The 27,661-nt window shown below is 30.9% G+C and overlaps 3 protein-coding genes across 7 annotated transcripts in view; 1 reads left to right on the top strand and 2 right to left on the bottom strand.

The window, feature by feature from the left end:
* Positions 1–1,203, bottom strand: part of LOC142332976 (uncharacterized) — a 56,541-nt gene extending 55,338 nt beyond the window's left edge. For all 4 annotated transcript variants that reach the window (XR_012758465.1, XR_012758467.1, XR_012758466.1 and 1 more), the window contains exon 1: positions 1,051–1,203. The gene's annotated coding sequence lies outside the window, so the exon portion shown is untranslated. The remainder of the gene's footprint in view (positions 1–1,050) is intronic.
* A 1,313-nt stretch (positions 1,204–2,516) lies between these two features.
* The window catches only part of LOC142332975 (uncharacterized), a 144,744-nt gene continuing 119,599 nt past the window's right edge, over positions 2,517–27,661 (top strand). Inside the window, exon 1 of the mRNA XM_075379731.1 lies at positions 2,517–3,012. The gene's annotated coding sequence lies outside the window, so the exon portion shown is untranslated. The remainder of the gene's footprint in view (positions 3,013–27,661) is intronic.
* LOC142332978 (uncharacterized) overlaps positions 6,739–27,661 on the bottom strand; it is a 50,556-nt gene continuing 29,633 nt past the window's right edge. For both annotated transcript variants that reach the window (XM_075379735.1, XM_075379734.1), the window contains exon 4: positions 6,739–6,835. In XM_075379735.1, the coding sequence (XP_075235850.1) occupies positions 6,782–6,835 (54 nt within the window). In that variant the 3' untranslated portion in view covers positions 6,739–6,781. The remainder of the gene's footprint in view (positions 6,836–27,661) is intronic.

Genomic DNA, 27,661 nt, shown 5'->3' with positions numbered 1-27,661 from the left:
TATTTGAAATTATAGTAATTTTTACAAAATATCCATCCCCATAAGGTTTAAGTATTATTCAATTAGTCTTTTATAACGAAATTACTGATTCAACTTAAGTTTTAAATATTTTTTCAGTCTTTTCTTATATTAGTATTTAAGTAATCGCTACAACATTTTTAAGACACGATGCTTGTGATGTTTTAAAACCAAAGGATTTTTCATTAAATTATCTGCAAAACTCAGATTTGTCACTCATTAAAATTTCATTATATTCAAAAAATAATTTTTAACTTATGGTTGGAAAATCAAAAATGCCATTAAATCATAGAGTAGATTAAACTTAAAATTTAAAAACAGGTACAAATACAGTACAGAGAATTAACCCACCAGGTTGGTCTGGTGGGAATACCCACCAGACCCATAATCTACTGCCCAAACCTGTTTTGGTGTAATACCTCAGTAAGGCATAATTAATCTACATAATAAATTTGCTGATTCATATTAATTTTAATAAGCAATAATGACCATCATCACGTGTTATCATTTAACTAATTTTACATTACATTGTTGAAAAACATACTAGTGTTTATGTAAGTAACAGTAAGGGCTCTAAAATTTAGCCTAAACAGTGCATTAATAATGAATTACTAAAATAAAATATCAGCTGATAAAATAGGCTAGCTGAATATTCAATTTATTTACTTTAACAAAAAAGTAAGAACGGCACTTTACATATTTACAAAAATAAATATTAAGAAAATGTCGGCTGTTGACTGAATTAGAAACAACTTGATACTTTAACAAGTAAGAAGGGCAATTCTTTTAATTATAAGCATAATGAAGAAGAATCAATGTTTGAGTCTGAACACCTAGTCTATAGCGACTAGGATTTCTTTAAATATGTTAATGATGCAGGAGAAGATGTGTCCAGTGGTTCTAATAATAACAGTAATTGAAGTATTGTGTTAGGTTACATGAACATTTTGGTCTGATTAAGGTGGATTTTTAGTAGTATCTCTGACACTTATTTTAATCTACATTAAAATAATATATATACAAAATTCTTACCTCGACCAACAACGAGGGTAATCTATCTAAAATAAATCACAGACATGAGAATCTAAATGCAACTGTGCAATCAACCCAAGATGGCCGCTGGATCCAAACGCTTCATTCTCTGTCAAGCACGTAATTTCACTGTCTCTCCCCACCCCTGACATTGCCGTCCATTACGCAACTAATTTGTTCAACCGCCAGAGTTAATAATTGTGAAAATAACCACACCATCTAACTGTATTTCCTACACTGCACCTCGCTCAAAACAAGTGACCGACCGACACCGACAGTTTAATATTAATATTTTTAAACATTTGATAACTTATAATCATAAAAAATAATTGAAACCAAAATTTAAAACGTATATACACGTTAACAAAGGAACGTAACCAAGGAATCCAAACGGTTAAAGTTTTCAATTATTTCTTTTTAGCTAGTATTCAATTTATCTTAAATAATTTACACTCACGCATTTATATTGCAACACAATTTTACAACTTATCCGTATCCTCTACAGTAATCAATCAGAAAAACACACCAGGATCATTTCTTTTAATACATATGATAAAAAAATATTAATGAATAATTTTTTAATACATGGGGATTATGATATAAAACGATTATTTCCAAATTTACCTCATATCAAGTCGACTACCGTATTTCACAGTACAGCCCAGCACATCTGTAATACAAATAAGCTCAATAACACTTAGAGATGTTACTAATTTCACGCTAGTCCTTATAAAAAAACAAGTAAATTTAGACTCGATTTGATCGCTACAAAGTTCAATTTTTCTAATGTAAATTTTGTCTATGGATGGTTCAACAAGCGATTTTTTTCAGCATTTTTATAATTATTTTTCTCTCAGATTTGTCACATAATGTTTGAGATATGGAGGTCCGAATAATCGACGTTTTAATAAACAGTAATCTCAGATTATATTTAATTTAAATCATAATTAATCTGTGAATCTTCTAACACGAAAATCTCTCAAATAATTCGAATACTATAAAAAGCAATAATTTATGTAAATTTTACGGATAAATAAAATATGTAAGTCCGGAGGTCGGTTGTATAAAATCAGTGATTATTTTACTAACTGTATTATACAACGTAAAAATAAAAAAGTTATTAAGTATGATTTTTTTATTAACACTACTACATAAAACGAGAAATATCATAAAGTTCATTAATAGTACTGTCAAATGGAGAATATAACATCGATTTCAAATATTTTAGGAATTTTTTTTTTTTTTTTTTTTTATAAATAATAGTAAAATTATAATATGCTGATTCGTTAATAAAATAAAAAAATTTTACCGTAAAAATTAAATTTTTTTTTTTTCATTTCCTTAACGGTTATTGCTTAGAAGGTTTATTGTATGCAAATGTGTTATAAGTAGAAAACACAACGCAGTAAATTAACTGATGCCGAAATTAGCAGCCAAAGGGCGAGGGGGGAAGGAAAATTTAGGTAAATTGGCAACATAGCAACATAGCACCTGTCAGTTACTAATGTTGATCTATTTCTTATTAAAATTAATATTAAGATTCTCCGTATATTATGAGAGGGGGAGAGTGCAGAGACTCTCCCCCCTCGTTTGACTGTCGTTCTCTTAGTTGTGTCGAAATTCATCAAACTGCGTATGTCAAAATGTGTGTTAAGTTGATGAAAAATTTTATTAGTTTATAATATTAGCTGCTTCCATTACATTCAGCGATGGAGAAAAAATAAACAATCTTACATAATAATAATATTAGCTTACATTTTTTTTCTGATAATTTAATAATCTATTAAAAGTGTTGTTAACGAATAACGTTGTCATACAGTAAATAATGCTTTATTTCTTTTCTGTAAGTGTGTTATTGTTTTAAAAATCGTATCAAATTTTTATTATTTGTATTTATCGTATTAGATGTATTTTACGTGAAGCTAGAAAACCGTTTAGAAAATAATTCTACGTGTAAACTAGGTAAGTTCTTTCAAATAATAATATTTTGTAATAAGAAAAATGGTACACAAATAATGTGATTATTGGTTAACTTATGGGAATGTAATGAAGTAAACGTTTTACATTTGGACATTTTGTTTTGGCAAAAATCATTATTTTTAGGTTAGTCAAATATATTTTTATTCTTGTTATTTTAATTAAAATTAAGTACAGATTACTTTATAAAAATATGTAACTAAAATAATTTGCTTTCAAGTAAGTTCCGATACACTAGAACAGGGGTTTTGCTGAATCTTTTGTAGACTAAACGTTTTATTTACGTATTTCTATTTAAAGTGCTCTACTATTAATTATTTCGGGTATCAATATTCTAGTTTTTTTCTTTGAAGTTCTGTTTTTTGTTTAGATTTCTGTTAATAACAAAACCTTTTGCCTGTGTCTACATTTGGTGATTAATAAATTAGCTATCTATTTTAGAAAGATAAATTGCCTTTGTTGTTTAGTATGAAATACTTTACAAATATTTTCTCACTTTTCTTGAAACCTTCATTATGTTCTGCAGATCAAAGCAGAAGGTCGATTTTATGTTAGATGGTCAGATTTATTATTAACTTTTTTCGACAAAAATTTAGCCAAAAGTTTTGTTCTGATTTTTATTTTTTATTAACCGTGATAACTTACAATTGAACAACGTAATAAACGAATACAACTTTTCAAATTCACTTGTACGTGTTAGCTAAAGAACATAGCTAACGGTACATAAAAGGGTAATGATGAATGAGGCTTTCAATTATTTAATTTTACCTAATATTCAATTAATATATATAATTACAACCGCGCACGTAAACGTGACGATTGCACATTTATATAAAATTACATTCGCGGTGCGCGGTTTTATAATTTTTTTTTTACTAAATATTTTTTATTTTAATTTAAAGCAGAAATTTAAAAAAAATCGAATATTGTAATTAACAATAAAAATGTAATGTCGCCGCGACCGTGTCACAGAAAGCGTACTTCCTTGCTACATAATACACCAAAGGTCTTTGGTTTTATTTACGTATTAGTATCTGAAGAATTTTCCACATCTAGACTGTAACTACTTCAATAGCTAATCATCTTAAAGAAAAATAACTGAACTACAAATTATTGTAGATTATAAAAACGATTAACGAGTGATACGTATGGATGTAATGATATGATTTCACTATTTCTAAATTTACCACATCTACAATACAAATACGCGCGCGCGCTCACTCTCACACACACACACACACACGCGCACACACACACACACACACACACGCACACACACACACACACAAACAAACAAACAAAAACACACCCACAGTGAGAGAGACAGAGACATTTATTTTTTATTAATACTATCAAAAAGTAATGTGTGAAGTTTATTCTGTGTTTGTTCAGATTTAAACAGACAATTTAAACAGTATTACAACTATGGATGTTTATTTATTTATTTTTTTTACTTCAGTATTTATTCACTAACAGCTCGGAAAAAAATTACAAAAATGTGTATTTCTATGAATATAAAATATTAACACTCGGATGTTATTTTGCTGAATCGGTTACATTTTATCGTCCGATGACTCCTCAAAAGTGACCGGTATTATTCTGTTGTCGAGTTCCATTAACAATATATCCCAGTCTGGCGAGCATTTTTTAAATAAATAGGTAAAATCGGTTTAAAACAGCAATATTACATCGCCTTCTTTTACAACGGCCACATTAATTTGCTGTTATATCTGCCCCAGATTTTACTGTAGTTGCAATGCATCTAAAATACCTCAGATACTAAATGTAACGGTCAGAACTGTTTTCTCTGAAAGTAATAATGTTCACTATATGAAGCTTTTACACGGATGAATATTATCTGCATATTGGTGGGCTTCTTATGTCGATTTGCAATCGTATAGTCGGTTCGATAAATAAGGGGAAGGGAAACCATTTATTTCCAGTCTTCACTTTTCCTTATAGGCCTAGCATGAGAACTTGTTATTCTTAAGTTGGCTGCGTTGTTGTCAGAAGCGACTTGTGAGTCGTGTCATGTCAGATACCATTATATAAATGAATTTATCAACCATTAGCGTGCACGCGCGCGCGCGCACACACACACACACAGAGAGAGAGAGAGAGAGAGCGAGAAAGGAAGATAAGCTTGTACGAAGAAGAGTTGTGATTATAATTTCAAGGTAAAAGAATATTCCATAAAGAGGTCTGGATAAGTATTTATTTATCTGTTAGAAGCCCCACGGTCGGCGAAGTATTTTTATTTTATCATAAATACCGCTTTGAATTACGTATATTTATGATACATGACTATGTATACAGATTTTAAACACCGCCAGAATGTCTTTAAATAAGTAATCTTTTTATTACTGAATAAATCGAATACGAATAGGTTTTGTTCGGAAAAATTTAAGTTTTAGCTCTCGGTTCATCGGTTGATATTTGAATACGATGTGAAATTTTGTTGTTTTATAAATACCGGTATAATGAGTTCCTGTGGGTATTAAACGATTTCAATATTCGTTAACATTTTGGAAATCTAGTTAGTTAAATACATTTGATTGCTTTTTGTATTCATAACCTCATTTTCTTGAGAAATCATTGAAATTATTTCACAGTGCGATTCTGATCGATTAAAGCGTTAGAAATTCCTCATATTGTTGTAAAACTTATTTATTAAATAAAAAATACCATTTTAAATATATTATCGTAAATATTTTAAAAGTATAGACAAAATGAAATGATTATTCGAAAATGTATACCAAATAATTCTACGTTAATATAGAACTATTAGTAACAAAAAACGACATTAAATCAAAATAAACTATAAGGAAAAAGAGGGGGTAACTTTATTTGGTTACTGATCTAGGTTAAAGTTTTCAGTATTTGGACTACACCTTTATCCGCAGGTGCAATTATCAAAAGGCACGTTCTTAACTGCTTTATTTGAACAGAAGTAAAAAATTGTACATTGCAAGTAAAAATAATTTTAAAAAAAATGAAATAAAGTTAAAAATTAAACATTTATATATTTATAAATTGTGTATCATAGCGATCATTAGAAAATAAATATTCACAGTCATTATAACATCTTGAAAGTAGCAGACACGAATTCATAATTTGGAGAAATATTTAAACTCAAATAAATTTTGTAACATTGGATAAAGGTGTATGATTATTTTATATTTTGGATACCGGATGTAAAATTAGACGATTATCTTTTCTGTTTATATAAGTTATTTCTTTTAACGAATAATATTTTTGAAAAAAAAACTTATTTTACAAATTAATTCTTTTACATATAGATAACGAAATTTCTTAATTTTTCTAAGTCGACAAAATCATTTACGTATTACGTAATTCCATAAAATTATCTTCAATTATATAACTGTTTTATGAAACTAATAATATTTGTACTAACAATTTTTTATATTTTTCTCCATCATAGCATCTAAATTGGTAGTAAAAAATTTAACAATCGAACCGAGACCGTTAAGAATTCCTCTTTTATTTACTTAATTACTTACCAAGACTATTTTTAACTTTTCATTTATTAACATTTTTGTACGAATAATACTTCTATCTCTAGACTTATGACTATTTTTACTTACATTATAGAATTTATAATTAAAAGTTACGATTAAAAAAATTTAATACATATTCAGAAATATTATTCAAATTTTATAAACGATTTAAAACTTTATCTATAATAATGTTCGGTAAGAGGCTTCTAATTTGGCTAAATCCAATTCTGTCGGGATCATTTACGAATTAATTTCAGCCGCTCCAGGATGAATTCATTTAGGAACAGGACCTGCAAGAGAATTCAAATACCGATTAGTTTCTGTATTCGGAAGATTTTTCTGTTGTATCTGTTTAACCTTTCGAGGTCGTTAAATATATTTTGATTTTTTTTATTATACGTCGTTCATCTATTTCTGCTGTTTTTTACTGAACTTACTTTTCCTTCATCCTATCTATTTTTCGCTTTACTTCGTATTTGGAGAGTATTGATATAAACATCAGGTGGGATATCCAGTAAATCTTTATTTATATTTATTTTTCCTTGAATTTTTAATTTTTATTTTTTTCATTAGTTTCCTTTACTTGTTTATGCAATTTTTTCACCTTTTCTTTACGATCGCTAATGTAATCGTTTATTACCTGCCGCTGTATATCAGCTTCTAATAATAAAGTCGGGTTATGTCCGTAAAATTTTCAAACCGTTTTAATTTGGTAACAGAATAAACGCTACTGTTATACGCAATAACTGCATATTTTATTTTATTTTTAATACTTTCGTTTTTTACTTCTTGTCGGTTGTTAAAGATTCTAATATGTTCGATTAGCGTAGACTGAAATCTTTCACGTTGACGATGGATGTTGTGTTTGTAAAATATATTTTAATTTTATATATCCGCATTAATTTTTTAATTATTGAATTCGGTGTCGTTATTAGAAATAATTTTTTTCAGGTATTTTATAACGAGTTAATTAATTTAATAATTTATCAGCTGCTTCGGTCGATTGTGATATTTCAATCCGTTATACTTGTGTATACCTTAAATACTATCTAAATTGACAAAATCTTTTGTTTTAAAAAAAAAACGCTGTCGATATGAAGTACTTTCAGTGGTTTAGGTGTTGGAATCAAATTCATTTCTAAACTTAAAGGAATTCTTTCACGATTTGTTTTTAAACGAATTTCACTGTACAATTTTAGATATGTATTTTTAAATGCGAGGTATAATATTAGCGGATCTAAATCGATCAAAAATATGTTTAAGTCACGATATATGTTCCTCTAAACCAGTTGAATAAATAAGATAAACAGATTAATTTTATTCTGAATTCCAAGTAGTATATTCATGTGTTGGAAGGTAGGTAAGCTACCTTACCTACCTTCCAACACATTATGAATACACTATTAATGAAATCTAAAGTAGATTTCATTAGAAAGCTACCTATTGTAATGGATACCGTGATTCGACTTCGGGAAAATTTCGATATATCTTCGCGTTTCACATCCTCCAGACTCCAAAGCCACCTTCAGCTCAAAAGCATATATATATATTTAACTTTCTCGTGGACAAGATAACTGCCGTAATTTTCCGCAAATCACTTTCAAATTGTTCCCTAAAAAAAAAATGCGACCCAAAATCTCAGACGAGTTTGTTAACGGCCAAAATCGGTCCATGGGGATGGAAATGGGGGGCTTTTTCGAAAAAACAAAATATTGCTATAACCTTTTTATTAAGTAAAATATCGAATTCGTTTATGTTCCTACGATTCTTTGGATAACAGCCTAAAACATTTGTAAGTTTTTTGTTATCACCAACCATTGGCTCAGCGGGTGGAAAAAATGAGATTTTGAAGACAAAAAATCATACCTCTCTTAATAGGCACAGTATCGCATAGCTTTAAAGTGTTTTATTTCATAAAATATAGCCCAATCTAAGTACAATTAATCTAAAATTTGTCGCATCGAGTCCAGTTCATATTATTAATCGATTCATGAAAGGCGGAGTGCGGTTCGATTCTTCAACAGTTGTACAAAACCTTGAAAATTTGAACGCGTTTAATTTTATTCGCTGTACGTTAATTTTATTCAATATAATTTAGAAAACATAAGAGTAGTGTCCTGAATAATGACAACCCATTTCTTCTCCTCTTGAAATATGAAGATATTTTCAACAGTTACAGGCTTTATACTTTTGTCTAACATGTTATAAATTTTAGATCCTAAATAGACAAATGATTTTCGAAACCGTTTTTTAAATACAGCCGGGATTTGTGAGTTTTCTGCATCCATCCTTTTTGTATCGTACGCATTGTCTATTTTATGATTTTTACAACTATTGAAAAATACTCTTGATAATTTTTATATGTATAGATTCTTTACGGGTAAAATATTCAGCTTATCGGAAACCTCAATAGATGGGTTGAAACTGCTTTTGAAATCAATAATTCTAATTATTCTTTTTTGTGCTATTTCCACATTTAAGTGAGATTTATAAGCGTCTGCCCGATGTTCGGTTCCAAATTCAAGACCAGATTTCAGATTTAAGTGCATTATATGCATACAAATCAACCGTTTGTAATCGCAGTAATTATTTTTAACGTTAATTAAACCAGGTTAGCGAGCGAAGTGAGTGTAGGTTATTCCTTTTTTTTAGTACTTATTTTTTTACCAGGATTTCTCTTAATATATTAACCTTAGAGATTGGTATCGGGTGATTTTTTTCTTCTTAATTTTAATTTCTAGTTATCGTTTTGACCCCCGCCACAGCTTATCGATGCTACTTTATGATGCGTTTGAAATCTTTTGTCAGCCATTTTCGACCCGCCACATTTAATCAATTTTTTTAAAAAAATAGTTAACGATACACGATTGCAATGCAATGTTTTACGGAAAAAACAATGGCGGAAACGATTTCTCATAACGCCTTGTTTTTTATTTATGAGCAATGAGTTGGAAAAACGGAAAAATCACGATAGAAGTAAAACGAGTTAAAACCCCCGCAGTAACTTTTTCGTTACGTATACCCTTCAGAATAACATTTGATAACAAACTTTACACAGTTAATGTTGGAATTATGGCCCAAACTCTAATAAAAACAGCCTTCTCAATAGTTATAATACAAAATAACATAATTTCCAATACTACTACAAATCAAACGGGTAGGACAACTGAGGTATTATTATGTTTTATAAAGATTGTTAGAGTACTCGAAAATATTAATAAAATTATTTGGGTTATAATTAGGATTCTGTTCCAAAATATGTGTGGGAAAATTAGATCGTTATTTGGGTCCTTTTTACAGTTGATGTGTTCTTTAATCCTAGTCGAAAAGGATAAATCGAAAACGATTCCCCTGTAGGATGTTGACATTTTGGATTCAGGACTTTTGTAATATCTAGTTTTGCACCTCTCCTTGAAGGCTTTTCAACGATATATCATAACTAGGGTACTTGTTTTCATCGGTTCCAAAGTTATAGCCAAATAATTTTTTTTTTAATTTAAATTTATTGATTTATTACTAATTATTAACCTCCGATTCTAAAAATAAAAATGCATTAAATAATAGCAATAAAAAAACAATAAATAAATTTGTTAATGAAATATAATTTTATGTACTTTTCATTTAAAAAAAAAATGTGTATATGTAATTAAATAGGCGTAAAAGGAAGTTATCTGGTGTCCACATCAGATTTTTTATGCGCTAAAATATTTACAAAATTCCTCATCTTTTCAAAATTTAAAAATTTCCTTTTTAAATCGGTTTATTATTATTTTGCTAATTTCATATTTAAACGTGAACGCATGATATTTTTGATAGCGATTAAAATGCTCTAACTCGATTCACAGGTATAAATTTAAATAATATTTTAATTAAAAGGTTCGTTTCTTCTGCGTATACAACACGGGAAAAAACTTTTTCGACATAAAACACGTCTTAAAAACTATTAAATGATTTTATTTAAATAAGTTATTTTTCTTATCTAAGTTAACGTAGACGCTACCGTTTTATAAATTTTTTATTATTGTTTGAAGATAAAGTTTTTTTAAATTTCAAGGAATTTTTTTGTGTTGCCATAGCAACAGCTATTATATTGTCTTCCATCTGCGGTTATTTAAAGTAATTTGTACGGTTAAACTGCTCAGTATTTCGTATAGTTTATTGTTTAATTATATATATATATATATATATATATATATATATATATATATATATATATATATATATATATATACTGTATATTTACTTCATTTTTTTCTGGAGCAATAAGGATTCTAGCTTTGACAAGTGTAATTTTTCTCTTATATTTATGCTTTTTTATATACTATTCGTTTAATTATTATTCTGCATAATAATGGCGTTTATTTGTTTCTGCTAAAATTTGTAATAACGAAAATATTATATTTCATATTTTACTTTCTGTTTTATACGGAAGACTTAAAATAATTGGACCGATATAGTTTTAAATTGCATATTATACATCCGTATGTAAGTAAAACTATAGATTTTGTGGTTTTAACCAGAAATATTTTGTCATAATTAAGAATAATAGTTTTCTAGAAGCCTCCTCTTTGTGGATGCAATTATTATTATCAGTAGAATTGTTATTAGTTACAATTCTGGAGGATAGGTCGGGTTTGATAGAATAGACCTTAGTTTTTACTATTGATAGATTTTACACCCTTTGTAACTCGCCGAAGCTGACGCAAGAAGCTGGAACCTGTGGTGCCTTATAACAGACTGTTATGGCACGATCTGTACCACATTTTACACAACGGTGCGGGTGATTGCGTAGATTTTTGGTATAGCCAAAGCGTTGGCAACGTTTACATTGGACCGCTTCTTTTTTAAAATACGTAACTTCAAAGCTTACAATTGTATACTTGAGAGGTTTCACGTCAAAATTTCTTTATTATTAGATTTGGGCACCAAATCTATGAAATAAAATGGCAGGGTTCCTTCGTTTGACGATGGAGAACGTTAATAACGTCTCTAACCTCGTGGCCTAACTTCGTCAATTCAATGATTACCGATTTATCTTCCGAGTGATGCATGCCTCGCATGACCGCTCTATATGCTCTTTCATGTTTCAAGTTTATATGTATAATGACATTGATATTGTTTACAAGCATTTTTGACGTTATAATATTATATATGTCAATATCAACCGGCAGAACATTTACCGTGTGGCCCGATTTCATTGTTGTCAGTGTATATTTTAATAACATTACAATTAGAAAATAATTGTTGACAGAAAAATTTTTCAATTTGGTTGTTGCATTAACGCCTGTTGCAAAAATAGGCTCAGGTTTTAATAATTCTGCACGACTACCTTCGTTGTCAGCAGTGTTTTCAAGAAGACTAAATTTATTTGATGTAGAACAGCAAAAGTAGGTACGCATTAGTCTGTCGACTAACATTTTCGTTTTGTATGCGCAATATTAGTATTGCTTGTCGGGAAGGGTTTGCACTAAAATCCGTAATATCACTTTCACTCTCTGTTCCTGAAGAGACACTCGTGTTATCGATAATGTCGTTTCTAATAAAATTACGCCGCGGTTATTGAGGGGTCCCTATCAGAACACTTCAGAAGCCCGCGTATTCTATTACCTTGTAGGTTAGGGTTTACACGAGATAGTAGGTTATTGTTTACATGCGATGATTCGTTGTCGCTAGGGATAACAGCTTGTAGTTGGTCCGTAGCAACGCTCAATAGATTGTTATGTCGCTTATTTAAAAACGACACCGAATAAATATATTCCTTCTTGAGACAGTACTAAGATAATAATAAACAATATAGTATATAGATAATATAGACTACAATATAATACCTGGTGATATTCGGTATAAGATAAATTTTCACTAGAAATCACTAGACTCGTGTGTCTTACACAAAAACAGCTGTTCCACTAAAACTGAACAACTGATTGAAAATACTTTTAAAAATTGCGTATTGTTTTTCTCGCGTAGATAAATGTCGCATTAAAATAAGCTTATACAAATTTTATCTTAATTCCTAGTAATTTTTACGTAATATCTACGACGACGATGTCATCCTTTCGAAAGTTCGAAGAAAAAGAGGAGACGTTTATACGTCGTGTGAAAAATCAAGTAAATTTTCATCGTCAGCCGTTATGTTTTTCATACTTGAATTCATATTTTAATTTGTGTTTTAACCTTAAGTAAACATCATATTTTAAAATTATACTAAATAAATTTCTTTAATTAGTCATAATTTTAATCGGCTAACAATTTTTTTTATTTATTCATATTTATGTCTGGGGACTATTTAATTATATATTTCTACTCGTAAAATTTAGGTCGGCAACAAAAAAAAAAATAAAAAACCGTATTGTTTATTAATTGTTAAAATTGTTTGTAATTTTTTGTTTGGCGTTTGTAATTCAGAAAATTCTACTCTTGTTAGTTTATTTAAAGAAAAAAAAATTGCAGTTAAAATTTTATTAACTTTTGTGGAAAAACCATTAAAAAGAAATGAAATAGAATCCTTAAATAAAGTTTAGTTAAAACAGCGTATTAATAAAATTTTAGCGATATACAATAACGAAAATTCGAGAAATTAACTCTGCTATGAAGTTAAAATGATCGTACGTTTCGCACTAATTTTCCAGTTTGTCTTAATTAGAAGACAGCGAAAAGGTTATTTGTATAATAAAATTGATAAGTAGAAACTAGCCCCCGGCTCTAAACATATGCTATTTGTTTATTTTCTTAAATAAAAGATAATAATATAAATAATATTCAAGGTTTAGTGAGTCAAAATTTACAAAATTTGAGTAGTTTCAACCCTGACTTAAGGTAACATAAGATATAGTTGAAATGAGTTTAAATTACAATATTTTTGTCTATGTAAAACAAACTTTATTATTAATTATTCACTATTATATTTGTAACCAAAATCTCGACTGAGGACACGGTTTTAATACTGTCTAAGCTTTGTGTAGCAGTTATTAATATCCTGTTGATGTTATAAAAATGTATACGTTACTGTTTTCTTTCACTGTCAGTCGTTAGAAAGTACACATTAGATGAACGGTTTAGTTTTAAACATTTTTACTAAAAGTCCTGGGTTAGATTCAGGACACCAAAAGGTGCAAAAAAGTTCAAACCGACTTAAGTCCTGCTTTGCTTTGTTTTCCTTCTGGACGCAATTTTGTGATTTTCAACAAAAAAAAATCACTTCTCAGGAACGGGTTAACCTACAATAATTAAATTTGGAAAATTAAATTTTTTATTTTACATAATAAAAAATTTTGAAAACATCAACTTCAAAAGATTTCAAAATGGGGCCATCTTAATTTTTTATTCTTCCATATCTTTGTAATTAATTGTTTGATAAAATTTTTACTTATTACATTATTTATTAAGCATTTTATGCTGAACAAAATGACATTAAACTCGTTAAACTCCGTTGACACAAACAATCGAGTTATTGCGGACAATTAACCCGGCAGTACGTTTTTGACCCATAATGCAAGCTGATTTGTCTGTTTCTGTTTCCTCCAATAAATGTAATGAAAATTATTAATAATAGTAAATTAATAAAAATTATCAGCTTTGCTCTCGTGTCTAAACATTTCGTGCAGTCTAAACATTTTATTTGTTTTGCCTATGCGTTTGCGTGTGTATGTATTGAGATCGCATAAACAAAAAAACCAAAAGAATAAAAGACGACAGATTTGTTAGTTGTTCATAATAATTACTTTATATCGCACAGCTGCGCACTTACTAGCCCACTCACTGTCATTCTCTCTCTTTCTACACGCACTCGTGTGTCATACAACATTAGATAGAAACTTTTAACCTTGACTTTTTTTTAATATTACACTGGACAGCTGTCCACTGTAAAAGAAGATACATTGTTTTTATGTTAAATAATGTATGTCTTTGATCAGTTCTCTTGCGTTTTACTTATATTTAACGGTAATGTTTGAAATTATACTAGTTTATCCTTTCCTCAGTTTTTTCTCTAACATACATATATATATATATATATATATATATATATATATATATATAATTTTTTTTTTTTTTCATTTGCGGACAATTTCTTAAATAATTTCAGGGGATATTTTTTTTAAATAAAAGATTAACGAGTACGTATTTCCGTTTCTTACCCTGAATCAGAAAATATAGTATCCCTAAAGTCGCTTGACCGAGAAATACAGTATTTCAAAAACCGAAAACAATACTTGTGCTTTTAAATCGACAATAAATTATTTATAGATAGCAAAATTTATTATACATTTTTTAAAAACCGAACAAGAATTGCTCAAAATGCTCCCCACGTACTCGTACTTCAACGTATTTGTACAGCGGTTTTTCACGTTTGTTTCCGTTTGACGGTTTATATTCATATTCGATTATTTGTCTCGACTGTTGCAAATCTGTAGGCTTGTGAGAGAAAATACTATTCTTTAAAATTACCCAAAGTTTAACGATGTAACGTCGCATGATCAGTTATACCACGTCTTCCGACCCGCTCGTCAGAGTTGCTGCCAATACATTCTCTTACCGACAAATTGTAATAATAATTACAATTAATATACAATATAATATTACTATATTGAAAATTATTACTATTATTGAAAATTAAAAAAATATATTAAAAAATTGCCATTTGTACATAAATAATAATAAAGTTTATATTAAATAAATATGATTGTGAATGTAAAATGTTACTATAATATCACAATTATTTAACGCGGTAAACAATTAAGTTATGTAATACTCTATTTATTATTTAGCATTATGGAAAAGTTAAAATAATATTTTGATACGTGTTCTCTTTTGTGTGAACGATTAGATATTCTTCGTTATTTCCGTTTTAATAAATGATATCTTTAGGCCTTCTTTTTGGCGTCCTGTAACCTTTACTGGTTGCGCTACTGTGTCTTCCTTCAATTCAGCTTAAAGAGAGGTGGTCAGCAAAAAACGGGCATCTTATTTTGACGTTTCGGTTTTTGTATCTGATCTTTGCACCCAAATCATTCATCTCACAAAAGATTTTCTTTATTTTGTTCAAAATCAATTTAAATAGGATCGGTGATAGTTCATCATCGCGTCTCAACCCTTTTTTGACTAGGAAAGTTTTTCCGTAAATTTAAATTTACAGAATGCGTTTGCGGGAGCGAGTTTAATGAGTTTCAAATTTTTCTGGTCAACCTGTATTCTCTCAAAATTTTAAAAACGTCTCTCTGCCTACAAAATCATACGCTTTTTGAAATTTTGTGAAAGATATTAAGATAGGTTTGTTTCTGGATACGTAATATTTTAGAATCGATTTCAGACTTTGTTCTGAATATGATCGTCCTTTTTTAAATCCTCCTTGACACCCTTTTATATGTGATCTATTTGGAGTTCTGATCTATTCGATAACATTTTCACAGTATTTTATGTCACCGACAACAATGAAAAATACTTCTATAGTTGTTGACAGCCGTCTTACCGTCAGGTATAAATTATAAATTAATATAGCTTATTTTTATTTATAATGAAATGCTTGAACAAATTGAAGTCACGGTTATAAGTTATTACTGACTCTATAATTTTATGTAATTTTAATTCATAATAATATCACTTTTAAAGTGATTAACACGTAATATCTGTAAAAAGTTCTATTGTGTAAAAAAAAAAGTTAAAATTTTCACAGCTTTTGTTTAATTAAATATTGCGATTGTATTGTAATATTAAATTGTATTTTAAGCTAGACAGAACAATTTTAATTACTAGTTTTTATACAAAAAAAATATTTTTTCAATATTTTATTCGTTATAGATTCTGTTACTCGCTTAATTGACATCTTTAATTATTTTTAAATTTGCCGTTACATTCGTTATTCTTTTTTAAATGTATCGTGCAGTTTGAACCTTATTATTTTAATTATGAAATTATACTCGTTTTATGTTTATTATTAAATTGTAAAATAATATTAATATAACCTTTTGTCAAGGATATTATTATTATTTGTTACGCGGGCATCGACTTCTACGGTGACAAGGGCTAATGAGCCCTCGTCACATTCTTTAAAATAGGGATTAAATTACCAACCAGGTTCGTCATATGTAAGGGTGTAAAGGGCCCTTACATTTTATTTGAAAACACTAAAATAAATAAGACAGAATATTTAAACACAAACATTGAAAATACTTATAAGGTGTAAAGGGCCCCGATATTAAAATTTAGAAAGTAAATAAAACATAAATATAAATGGAAAAGACCGGCTTCACAATATCAAAATTTCCTTTTTTCTCCCTTATTCTATTTAAGCGTCCCCTGGGCAAGCAGAACCGCCGTTAAGCAGCACATCCAGAATGCCGTGGCAGTTGACTGCCCCTCTATAAATTGTCCTGTAGGATTTAACCCGTCGGGGTCTCCTCGCGACATAGGAAAACTTGGAATAAAAAAATTATAAAAATTTTAATTAATTTATTTTATTGCTGTTGTTTAAAATTATTCGTAGAATTTCTGCCGCGAAATGAATTTTATTTTGTACTCGGGAGTGATGTTAAGACATTCTAGAGGATTTTCGATCGTAAACCGGCGCACAACATATATATATTGTATGTAAAATGGTAGGCTGGTATACGTTACGTGTAAAAGTGAAGAAAAAGTGTGCCGTGGAAAAATTTCGATCTCCTCTTTGTTTTTCCTTCTCTTCGACATTTTGTATTTATTAATGACAAATTTATATACGAAAATCGGATTGTGAAGTCAACAATTATAAAACTTTTTAACAACATTGTATAATAAATAAAATATTTCATCGTATTAATTATTTATTTAACGGCGGATTATTTCATCTATTTTAGTATTTCACTGTATTAATGTTAATGACGACCTGTCAATTTTTATCATATTTCGTGTTTTTCACAAAACGTTAAGCATTTTATTAGAACAAAATGAATAGTTATTATTTAAAAGTAAATATTTCATTGTATTAATATATTAATAAAAATTATGTTTTTATTTTAGTTTAAAAAGATATAAAATCAAATATAGATACTTTAAAAAAATGTTTTTTTTTATTATTTATTTGTTTTAGATTTTTTATAAAAATATAATATTTTTAATTATATTTAAGTTATTTTTATAAGGGTACATTAATTTTTATTTGTTTATCGATGGTATTAAGTTAATCATTTTTAACTTTTTAATTAAGGGGGGCAGTTCATCTTGGCCCTTGTCCTTATCTGGCAAACTACTATTTTTTATAAGAATTTAATTTATATTAATATCGTATTCTTTTGTATATTTTCTGCATCATCAAAGGACAATTAATCTATGTTAATTCTAAACACCCGTGCAATTACAGAATATTGATAATTATCTGAAACTTATCCCGCACAACCTGATGATTCCATAACGCGTGGAATGTTTCGGGGAACATTTCATTTCTATGATTTTAAGAAATTAAATCTCTAATGATAAAGTTAGAAATGTTGGATGTAATTCGCTTCATGCTGTAATCATTTTATAGTAGCCGTGTCCGTAACATTACTTTGCTCATAATTTTTTTTATCTACTCTCCCACTCTTCTCTCTCTTTTATCCATTTTTCAAACTGGCAGTTTACCGTTAAATTCTACCGTCTTGATTTTCTACTATATTTATAATCCACTAGTAACTTTGTTAAGATATTATCTTTGATTTTTCAGTAGTGTTTCTTAGAACAGTATCTCCCTCTATCAAACTAGGCAATAGAACTGTTCTCACACGACTCGATAGAATACAATAAAACAAGAATATTTAGTAGTATTTTATCTTAAATATTATATCACGTGTATGTATATTTAATAATCGAGATGAATTGTAATCAAATCTGTTTTTGATTTAATAATTATGTATTTTATGACCGCTTTGATCAAGGTTTTACCTTGACTCATCCAGAAAATTGCTCGAACAGTTCCTGTAAGTTCCTCGCCCGTTAAGTATCATATTTATTCATTCCTGACGTACTCTATATAATGTTTTATGTATTAATCAGAAATAAAAGATTTATTTATTTACTTAATGTCCTGAACACAATCGGGAAAATTTCAGTGATGTACAGCGTATTTATATTTTTAAATCTTGATATTTCAGTTGCTTTTACACAATTTTACTTACGACAAGCAATCCAACATGACACGGCGATATAAAAATGGTACCTTTAAACAAAATTGTGTTAGCTTACTTGAACAGCTGAATTGTTTCGCCTTAGAAATAACCTTGCATCCCCTACTCCCAGGTGCATGTCCGTGCAACTGACAGGAAGGATACAAAGCCTCTTGTCGGCAGTCCTTCTGTAGATGACCGGGCTCGCAGGTGAAACAGTGGCAATTATGATCCGGCCCGGTACAATGAATTGGCCCTGTGGCCTGGCTTCCAGCAGTAAAAACAAAGGTCGTCAGATGAAGTCTCATAACCCTACAAGCCACCCTTCAGATACAGATATGTCTATCAGCCGATAATTTATCCGCAAGAACGGGTGGTACAGCCACAGTGACCACCTGCTTTGGCACCGTAGGCCGGTCGCATGGACATAACTTTGACTCCTCTATAATGAACTCATCCTAAGCGGTGAGTGCATCCACATCCTTAATGAGGATGTGGACCCTCCTACCGCCCTTCCCTGTCAGATGGCCTTTACACGCATGTAAATTCATCTGATGCGAGAAGTATGCAGATAGTTGAGACGCGGTGCTTTTTGAGATAGGTTAGCCGGATTTTGTTTGCTTAATTAAGGCCTTGTCCAGAGCGTTAGGGCCGCTGAAGATGTGCGTCACGTCTTATATTTCTGCCCCAGGAACGAATTACTTCAAAACATTTTCAATTGCCTTTGCAACTTTTCATCTCCGGTGTCAGCCGGAGCTTTTTAATTAGGCAGAAAAATGTAGAATGCTGTTGAAAAGTATGTCGCATTTGAATTATGTCTGTAAATTTTTTCATAGTTTTTCTGCGTTTTTATATATCACAGTGTTCCAGTCGTTAAGATATGGTCCTTTTTCATGTACATTAAAAATGTTAAACTTGTTATTAATCTGCATATGTATGTTTCTATAAGACGGTTGACAAATATTAACTTTATCTTATTAGGAGAACTTTTGTGTTTATTGAATTTCTTTCAAATCGTTCAAACTTCTAAAGCTGATAGTTCATGTTTTGGCTGTTTGGTTTGAATAGTTGTTAATAACAGTACCTACCATCATTTCTCATATTTTGAAAGTGTCTTTTTCAAGTTACTTTTTGAGACGGTGAGATCGACAAAACTTATTCTTTTTATTTTGTTCTACGCAGTAAAGTTTAACTTGTGCCGATCTTTTGCGCATGACTTTTCAGACTATAAGATTCGATCTGTGTAGATAGAAGAACTTTGCATCTGTTCTTAGTATAATTGAGGAATTAAAAATTTTTGAACATCGTGAATCCCACCGATCTACCTATATTAATATCTGAAAAGGAGATGTTTGTTTATGTCGTTTCATTTTTTTCAAAGTGAGGGGCACAGGGCTAATCGGGTTCCTATTTACATCTAAATCTAACTATATAGTCATCAAACCGACTAGCTTATCTAACAGACTAGTTTTTAGTAATAACCTTTAAGCTGTTAACCCTGTTCTATGATGCTGCAGGACTCAGGTTCAACGACTACTTTTAATCGGTTCTGAATATCAAAAGAGTTAGCGGTTGGTTTCCAGCACTGAAAATATTAAAAAACTATCAGCCCAAGACCGAGTAAGAGCAGCTGTCAAGCTACAGTATCAAGTCTATAGATCGTTGAGAGATAGTGAGACTTCACAAAAACAAAATTTGGCTTGGCTTGGCTTTCTGAAATAAAGGATTCCATGTATTTTGTGAATTCTATACGTTCGAGGCCCTAAGCAAAAATCATTCTTCATTAATAGTTTAGAAAGACCCAAATGCCACTAAATCTGAAAATTTTATCAAATAAGGAACTAAACTGTAAGAAAACCAAGAAATGAAAGTTAGTCAATTTTTCGTCATCCTTACAGATAATAAAATAAATAAAAAAATGTAATAATAGTAGGCACATTTTAACGAATAACAGTAAAAAATTGAACAGCACTGTTCATAAAAATATTCAAATCCCACGTAACTTGAACGGGTCTGGCCATTTAAACCTTTGTTTACTTAAAGGTGCCCTAATACATAGGCGATATGAAAAACTACCCGCCGGGTTAGTCTAGTGGTGAACGCGTCTTCCCAAATCAGCTGATTTGGAAGTCGAGAGTTACAGCGTTCAAGTCCTAGTAAAGCCAGTTATTTTTACACGGATTTGAATACTAGATCGTGGATACCGGTGTTCTTTGGCGGTTGGGTTTCAATTAACCACACATCTCATGAACGGTCGAACTGAGAATGTACAAGACTACACTTCATTTACACTCATACATATCATCCTCATTCATCCTCTGAAGTATTATCTGAACGGTAGTTACCGGAGGCTAAACAGGAAAAAGAAAGATATGAAAAATTACTTTAATCAAAAGAATTTTTAGAAATATAAAAAGTTGATCTAATTTTATCGTAATATCACCTTTTAAAAATTATTTCACCGTTTCTGTTTTAAAATAAATCTGTAGTACAGCGCTGCACAATGCAAACCTCCGCGGCTTAGCGGTATCATCGATAATTTTTATTAAAATTGTTCTAGGTTTGAATCCTGGTTCAACCAGACCGTTCCAGAATTTTTAGATGTCCAGCGGTGCTTCAAGTGCTGCAAGTGAGGTCAGAGGGCTAAGTTCTGTAGTTATCCTGCTGTATGTGCTCATTGTGGTGACGAGGGTCACAAGCGTGACGAGTGTCAGCAAAGGTCAGAGGGTCTGACTTGTGCTAATTGCAAGCGTGTTCGGAAGGAGTCCAAGCTTTTTGAATCGGAACAGAAAAAAGAATCCTTGCGCGAGAACATCGACTTCTCTTTATTTTATTTTGTATCTTATTAAAAATAACAATTCATTCTATTCGATCGTCTAACTTGCTTGCCCCGCTCAAATTTGTTCGACCTTAAATTGAATGTAACTCAAGAACGACTCGACCTATTTTCATCAAATTTTCACACGCATAACTTCAGATACGCTACTAGAGCGTATCTAAATTTCAATAAAATTTATCGAGTCGTTTTGGAGATTTTCGAGCCACAAAATTTTATACGTAGGCCTATAAATATGTATAAATAAAATAAATAAATATATAAGGAAGCCGCAATTTAAGCGAATGGTATTTTCGTACTCGTACATCAAAACGTAAAGAAAATTCACTTTCACCCCCCGCTCCCACCGAGCGACCGAACATAATACCTTATTTTTCTTCAAAAAGTCGGTAAAAGTTTAAACTTTGATTTCGAACCTTGCATAGTTTACTTGACGTATTCGCGTTGTTGTTATTATAGTTAAACTCTTACGATTAATTATTTCACACTCTCAGTTTTTTTCGTATTAGATCGTAAAGAGAAACCGATTCCGAACGAAAGCCGCCGAGTGAGGGGGGCTGATACTCTCGACCGGTAACAGCGATCCACTTGAATTATCGTCATAGACTTCATCGAGTGTAATAAGCGTTCTAAAAAAAAATGTAATAGAGTTTGCAAGTCAAGATTCAACGCTCTGACTGTTTAAATAAGTCATCATTCGTGTCGTTTTGCCGTTTTTCAAAAGCGATTAACGTAAGCGACCTATTGGTGTGACGTTTTGAAGAAAATTCGGAGAAACGATTACAGAAATAATAAACCGTAAATTCTCATTTACAACTATAATTTTTTACGCCGTGCAGAGCGTTTGAATGGTTAAGACGATTTAAAAAATGGATACGAACGGTTCGATAATAGTCCGCTCGCCGAGCTGCAAAAGTGAAAGAACTTGCGCGCAATAATCGCTGTTTAGACGGGCGGGAAATAACGAACGAGGATATAATTTTAATCGGGTCAAGCGCTGAAATTCTCACTGAAAGATTAGGGGGAGATGATTACGCATAGAATTGCTACATAGTGCACGCCGCAATCGATAACAAAATATAAAAAATCATCGTCTTTCGGTCAGAAGTGTTAAAAACGTGTCGACGAAGACGAAATATTTAAAAATAATATTGTAGTAGACGACAAAACCGGTTTCAACGCTACGATATCGAAAATATAGTCGTATTCGTAACGGGTAGGAAAAAGTTAGTCGACACAAAAAAAAGGCGAGTCGAATTCGATCGAACACCGAGGTCACGCTTAAGGATTTTTTACAATAACGATATCATTCGCTATACATTTTTTAATGCCGGTTTGCGGGCCGCCTGAAGGATAAACTGTAAGTCGACATTATACCTTGAAGTTTTACAATACTGTGAAAACAATGTCGGCAGGAAAAGCTCCGAACTTTAGCGTTACGAGTCGCGGCGACTCGAAGCTTCCAAAATTTCCAAAATACGAACCTTCTGTTCGAATACTAATTCGACAAATTACCGTTTCGTAAAACAGCAGCGTTCCTGACTTCACAATGCGGTCGGCGTACCGTTATTTCCTCTTCGACGACAGCAACCGTATATTTACACGACGGTCTTGTGATATCACCGCGATCCAAAAATAAAATAATCTAAAGAGGTAAAAATCAACAAATCTTGCATTTTGCTTTAAAAATTCATCTCCAGAAATATAAACATCGCGTGAAAAAGTATACGGGTAAAGGGCATCGAGGTCACCAGTTCACGAGGGGTACAAGCGTTTTCGCGATAGTGACATTCGGCAATTCCAAAAGGAAATCGTTTTGACAAATATTAACGCTTATGTTGAGATTTCAAGATCGAAGATTCAGTCACATTCCCCGGTTTTTTTTTCTAAAAACACTAAAATAAAGTCGCTTAATGACTTCACGATATAACAATTTAATGAATTCTAAAAGTTCGTCGGCGAATACTAGCGGTCAAAGGGGGTCATTTTGGTTAGAATTATCTAGCGATGATTTCTTTATACCGATATGTTTGACTCGTTAAGGCGATTTAAATGTATATCTCGGGCACAGTTTCCGTTTGAATACGAGTTATCCTTTGTTCCGTATTAACCGGGTTCGGGTAAATTCACTATCTCCTCGCTAACAGCGTAAATTATCTACCCCGAGACGTAATAATAACAACGCTATGTTGAAATTTAAAAAATCGGCGAACGTAAAATTTTATTCGGTGTTAGGTAGCAATTACACGGGATATATTTTACATATATACGGAAAAGTCTTCATCGACACTGATTCTCTCGTAAGAAAGCCGAAACTCTTTTTAAATTTTTAACAAAAACGTAATACGAAGGACAAAATTTTAACATCGGATTGCCGGTCGCTTCTTCCACTTCTAGATCGTATTTGAAATTTATTCGGCTATAAGATCGCATTTGTTTTACAAGAAAAACTCGTTCTTTAGCTCAAAAAGACGTAAAAAATAAAATGAAAATCTCTTTTTTTGTCTCTTTAATCGGTTCAGTGTTTGTAAGATAAAGAATCGGTTCTGTAGAAAGTATCGAATAAAATTAGAATCTTTAATCGGTTATAAAAGTTTTTTAATTAAATTAAAAAGTTCGATAAAAAAAATTCATCGTTTATAATCTGCTAATAGAATATATAGGCCCGTTACTGATGTAGTCGTCTTTATTATTTAAGTACGGTCATCGAAACGTTGTAAATGTAAAAAGAGAACGGATCGTTCCAACGATGTAGTTTCTAGTTATGACTTGTTGTCGATCTATCATCCTCTGGTTTGAACGACCGATCTAATTAAGGGACCTGGAATTTGTTACGTTAAGATCGTGCCGAAAGTACTGTAAACTATATTTTTAATCTACAGAATTTTTTGATTTAAAATTTTAAAATTTAATTAGGAATTTTTGTTACGTCTTCGAAAATAATGCGGCATAGCTACTCAAAATTACTTTTAAAAAGTGAAAATATTTTCTAAAAGAAAATAAATTTCTTTTTTCGGTTACTGTGTTTATTGTAAAAGATTCGTTCGCTTTCAATACAAATAGAATAATAAATATATTATACGCCCGGTTTACGATAGATTATTTTAAGTGTGAAAGTAATAAATAAAAGAATTTTAGGCGGTTCATAATACTACTGTTTTTTTATTTTTTAAACCGAATTTCTTTTTTTTAACGACGATTAAAATTATAGTAAAGTCTTAAGCTACAATATTTTCATGTAGCCCACTCTTACGATAAAAAAGTTTTCGGTATTTTTGATACGGTTAAGCAGGATAAAAGATAAATTATACCGTAAAATTTGGTAAGTTTTAGTAAAAAATTTTAGAATTTTCAAGGGGGCTCCACCGCAGCAAAAGATTGCTCGAGACAGTTTTTTGTAACGTATGACATCAAAACTTTTTTTTGGGAAAGAATCCTTAACGGTGAAATTAAGATAGATTTTTAACGACTTTACTGGAAAAAATGCGTCAAAATTTCAAATCGAGCTTTCTTTCCCGTATTGGCGAAACCTTTTTGAGGTTTATTCACTCGGGGTGCGCTTACAAAATAATTTCAACGGAAAATTCAAGCGAACGTAACTGGAGACTACAATCGAAGGAATTATTTTTTCGTAATTTTAAGCCGGATTCTACTTTTAATCGCCGATACAAGAGCGTTGTATTGTTTTAGCTTTTTTCTTTCTTTTTCCTGTTTAGCCTCCGGTAACTACCGTTTAGATAATACTTCAGAGGACGAATGAGGATGATATGTATGAGTGTAAATGAAGTGTAGTCTTGTACATTCTCAGTTCGACCGTTCCTGAGATGTGTGGTTAATTGAAACCCGACCGCCAAAGAACACCGGTATCCACGATGTGGTATTCAAATCCGTGTAAAAATAACTGGCTTTACTAGGATTTGAACCGCTGGAACTCTCGGCTTTCCAAATCAGCTGATTTTGAAGACGCGTTCACCACTAGACCAACCCTGCGGGTAGGCGGGGAGGCCTGTTTGAGTATATGTACACTGCCCTGGGCTGTGTTATACTTAATTGTGGGTGCGGCCCAGGGGAAAGAAGGAAAAAAAAACATTGATGCTAGTGGAAATAAATTTGTCTAGATTTTTCAAATTTCCATAGGACTTTATGGATCTTCCAAACAGTTTCAAGAATATTATACGTAAAAATATTTTGAAATCGCTTTTTAAAAACTATTATTATTAATACCACTAATATTAGTTTCGATGTCGGAACGATTCTAATCTTACGCTTTTACCCAAAGTTATTGTTGACAGTTACGCAACATTTTACGTGTTATCTTTCACTTATAAGGAAGTTAAATGAGCTGTTTTAGTTTTAATTGAAAAGAGATCTGTGGGAATTAATTTAATGAAAGTTTCTGACCTTAAAATGATTGTCGATAAGACTTATAAGTCATTTTAAGACCTAAAAACAAGTACAGTTTCCCGAAGTACTCCCTGGCGTGATTATCGAGGTATTCTCTGATTTATCACCGGGCGCATTCATAAAAAAAAGATCATAAAAAAAGATCGAGTGGTATCGCTTGAATCCACGATCTACTTTATTTCGAAATAAAATTAGATTTTTATTTTAATTATCGGAATGTATGTAAGGAATATTTATTGTTTTTTTATCGTAATTTAAATTATTTAATATGCAACAGTTATTTCTTATTAATTATGAAAGTTTTGAGATGCGGCTACGGTTTAACGACATAATATAGAAAGAATTTTGTATTTTATTATTTTGCTCGATACGATTTATCTTCGAAGAGATATGTCAAATCTAAAACACGAACTATTCTAAAGAATAGACCGACAGTCGGATGAAAAAATAATTAAGAACGATAAAAATTAAGCTGTCTATCGCTCACTATTTTTTTTTTTTTTTTTGCAGTTATATCATCCGTTTGAGACTTATGTAAATCGTTAGTGCGGATAAAATATTCTACTATTGCGGTCAATATCACCGATTAGAACGTGTAAACTTAAAGATGCGTATATATTTTTAATTTTATGAGTCGACTTTACTGATTTAATAACTTCATTGATAGCTGAAAAAATATGATGTATTCGTAAAAATATACAGATTAAAATTTACTTACCGAAACGTTCCGTGCATCGTAAAAACAGTACATTTAAAACGCAAAGAAGAAAAACAACAAAATTCTTTTATAGGTTACATTTTGAATCGAACTAGCCCGCGGAACCCTTTATTGTTTACGTATTGCGGTCAAATACATAGTACAGAATTTACATCGACTGCACGAGATTACTTATGTAAATTTAGTTTGCATCGGCAGTATTTGAATATATAACTTGGCGATTGTATAATTCTATAAAATTACTACTTCTATAATTAGCAAATTAGATAGATAAAGTGTACATCGCCTATTTTTAAGGGAAAAGGAACGATTTCCATTATAAGACACCAGCCTTTGTACGAAACGGTTTCAAAATACTAGTTGAATTTCTACTGAAATCGGTACAGTAGATTAATTTATTCTTCGATACAACCTTTGCCCGATCTGAATTATTAACGCGATAGTTAAACTTTTCTGTATCACTTCTGTCCGGGTTAATGAATAATTCACTTGTATGGAGAATGATTTACCCGATCCCAGACCGTAAATTCATAGCCTAAAACTATAAATAAGCGTCGCCTAAATTTAATATTAACGCTATGAAACATTCAGCTACACGGCCGATTACTTAAACGATTAAATTAATATCCGTGTTGTAAAGTATATTTCTATCCGCTACACTGGACTACCACAGGCCAGACAGTTTCATTCTGTTTGACCCGTTTTCTTTTGAAATCTCTTAAAGAAGACTTTTTTTTTGCATTTGAGATGCAGTGTTTATAAAAGCGTATTTGGCTAGATTTAATTTCCGATTTTACAATTCAATTTTTTTGCACACTTTTCCCCAGGATAGTGCATGAATCATTCAATGCACTACTTCAAACAGTTTTATGGCCCGGTACAACAAATCAGTGCCGCCTAGGCTTTTCTTTTAAACTATGAAACGTTCAAATTATCTGTCGGATTTAACCGGTTAAAATAGCGATAAATTTTATGCTATTTTATAATCTTGCATTTTGTCACCGGTCTATCGCAAATTTCATAGTAATCGCTTCAATTTGCAATC

This window comes from Lycorma delicatula, chromosome 12 (assembly GCF_047948215.1).
Source record: "Lycorma delicatula isolate Av1 chromosome 12, ASM4794821v1, whole genome shotgun sequence".
In the NCBI taxonomy this organism is placed as follows: domain Eukaryota; kingdom Metazoa; phylum Arthropoda; class Insecta; order Hemiptera; family Fulgoridae; genus Lycorma; species Lycorma delicatula.
This window is presented reverse-complemented; position numbering and strand designations above follow the sequence as displayed.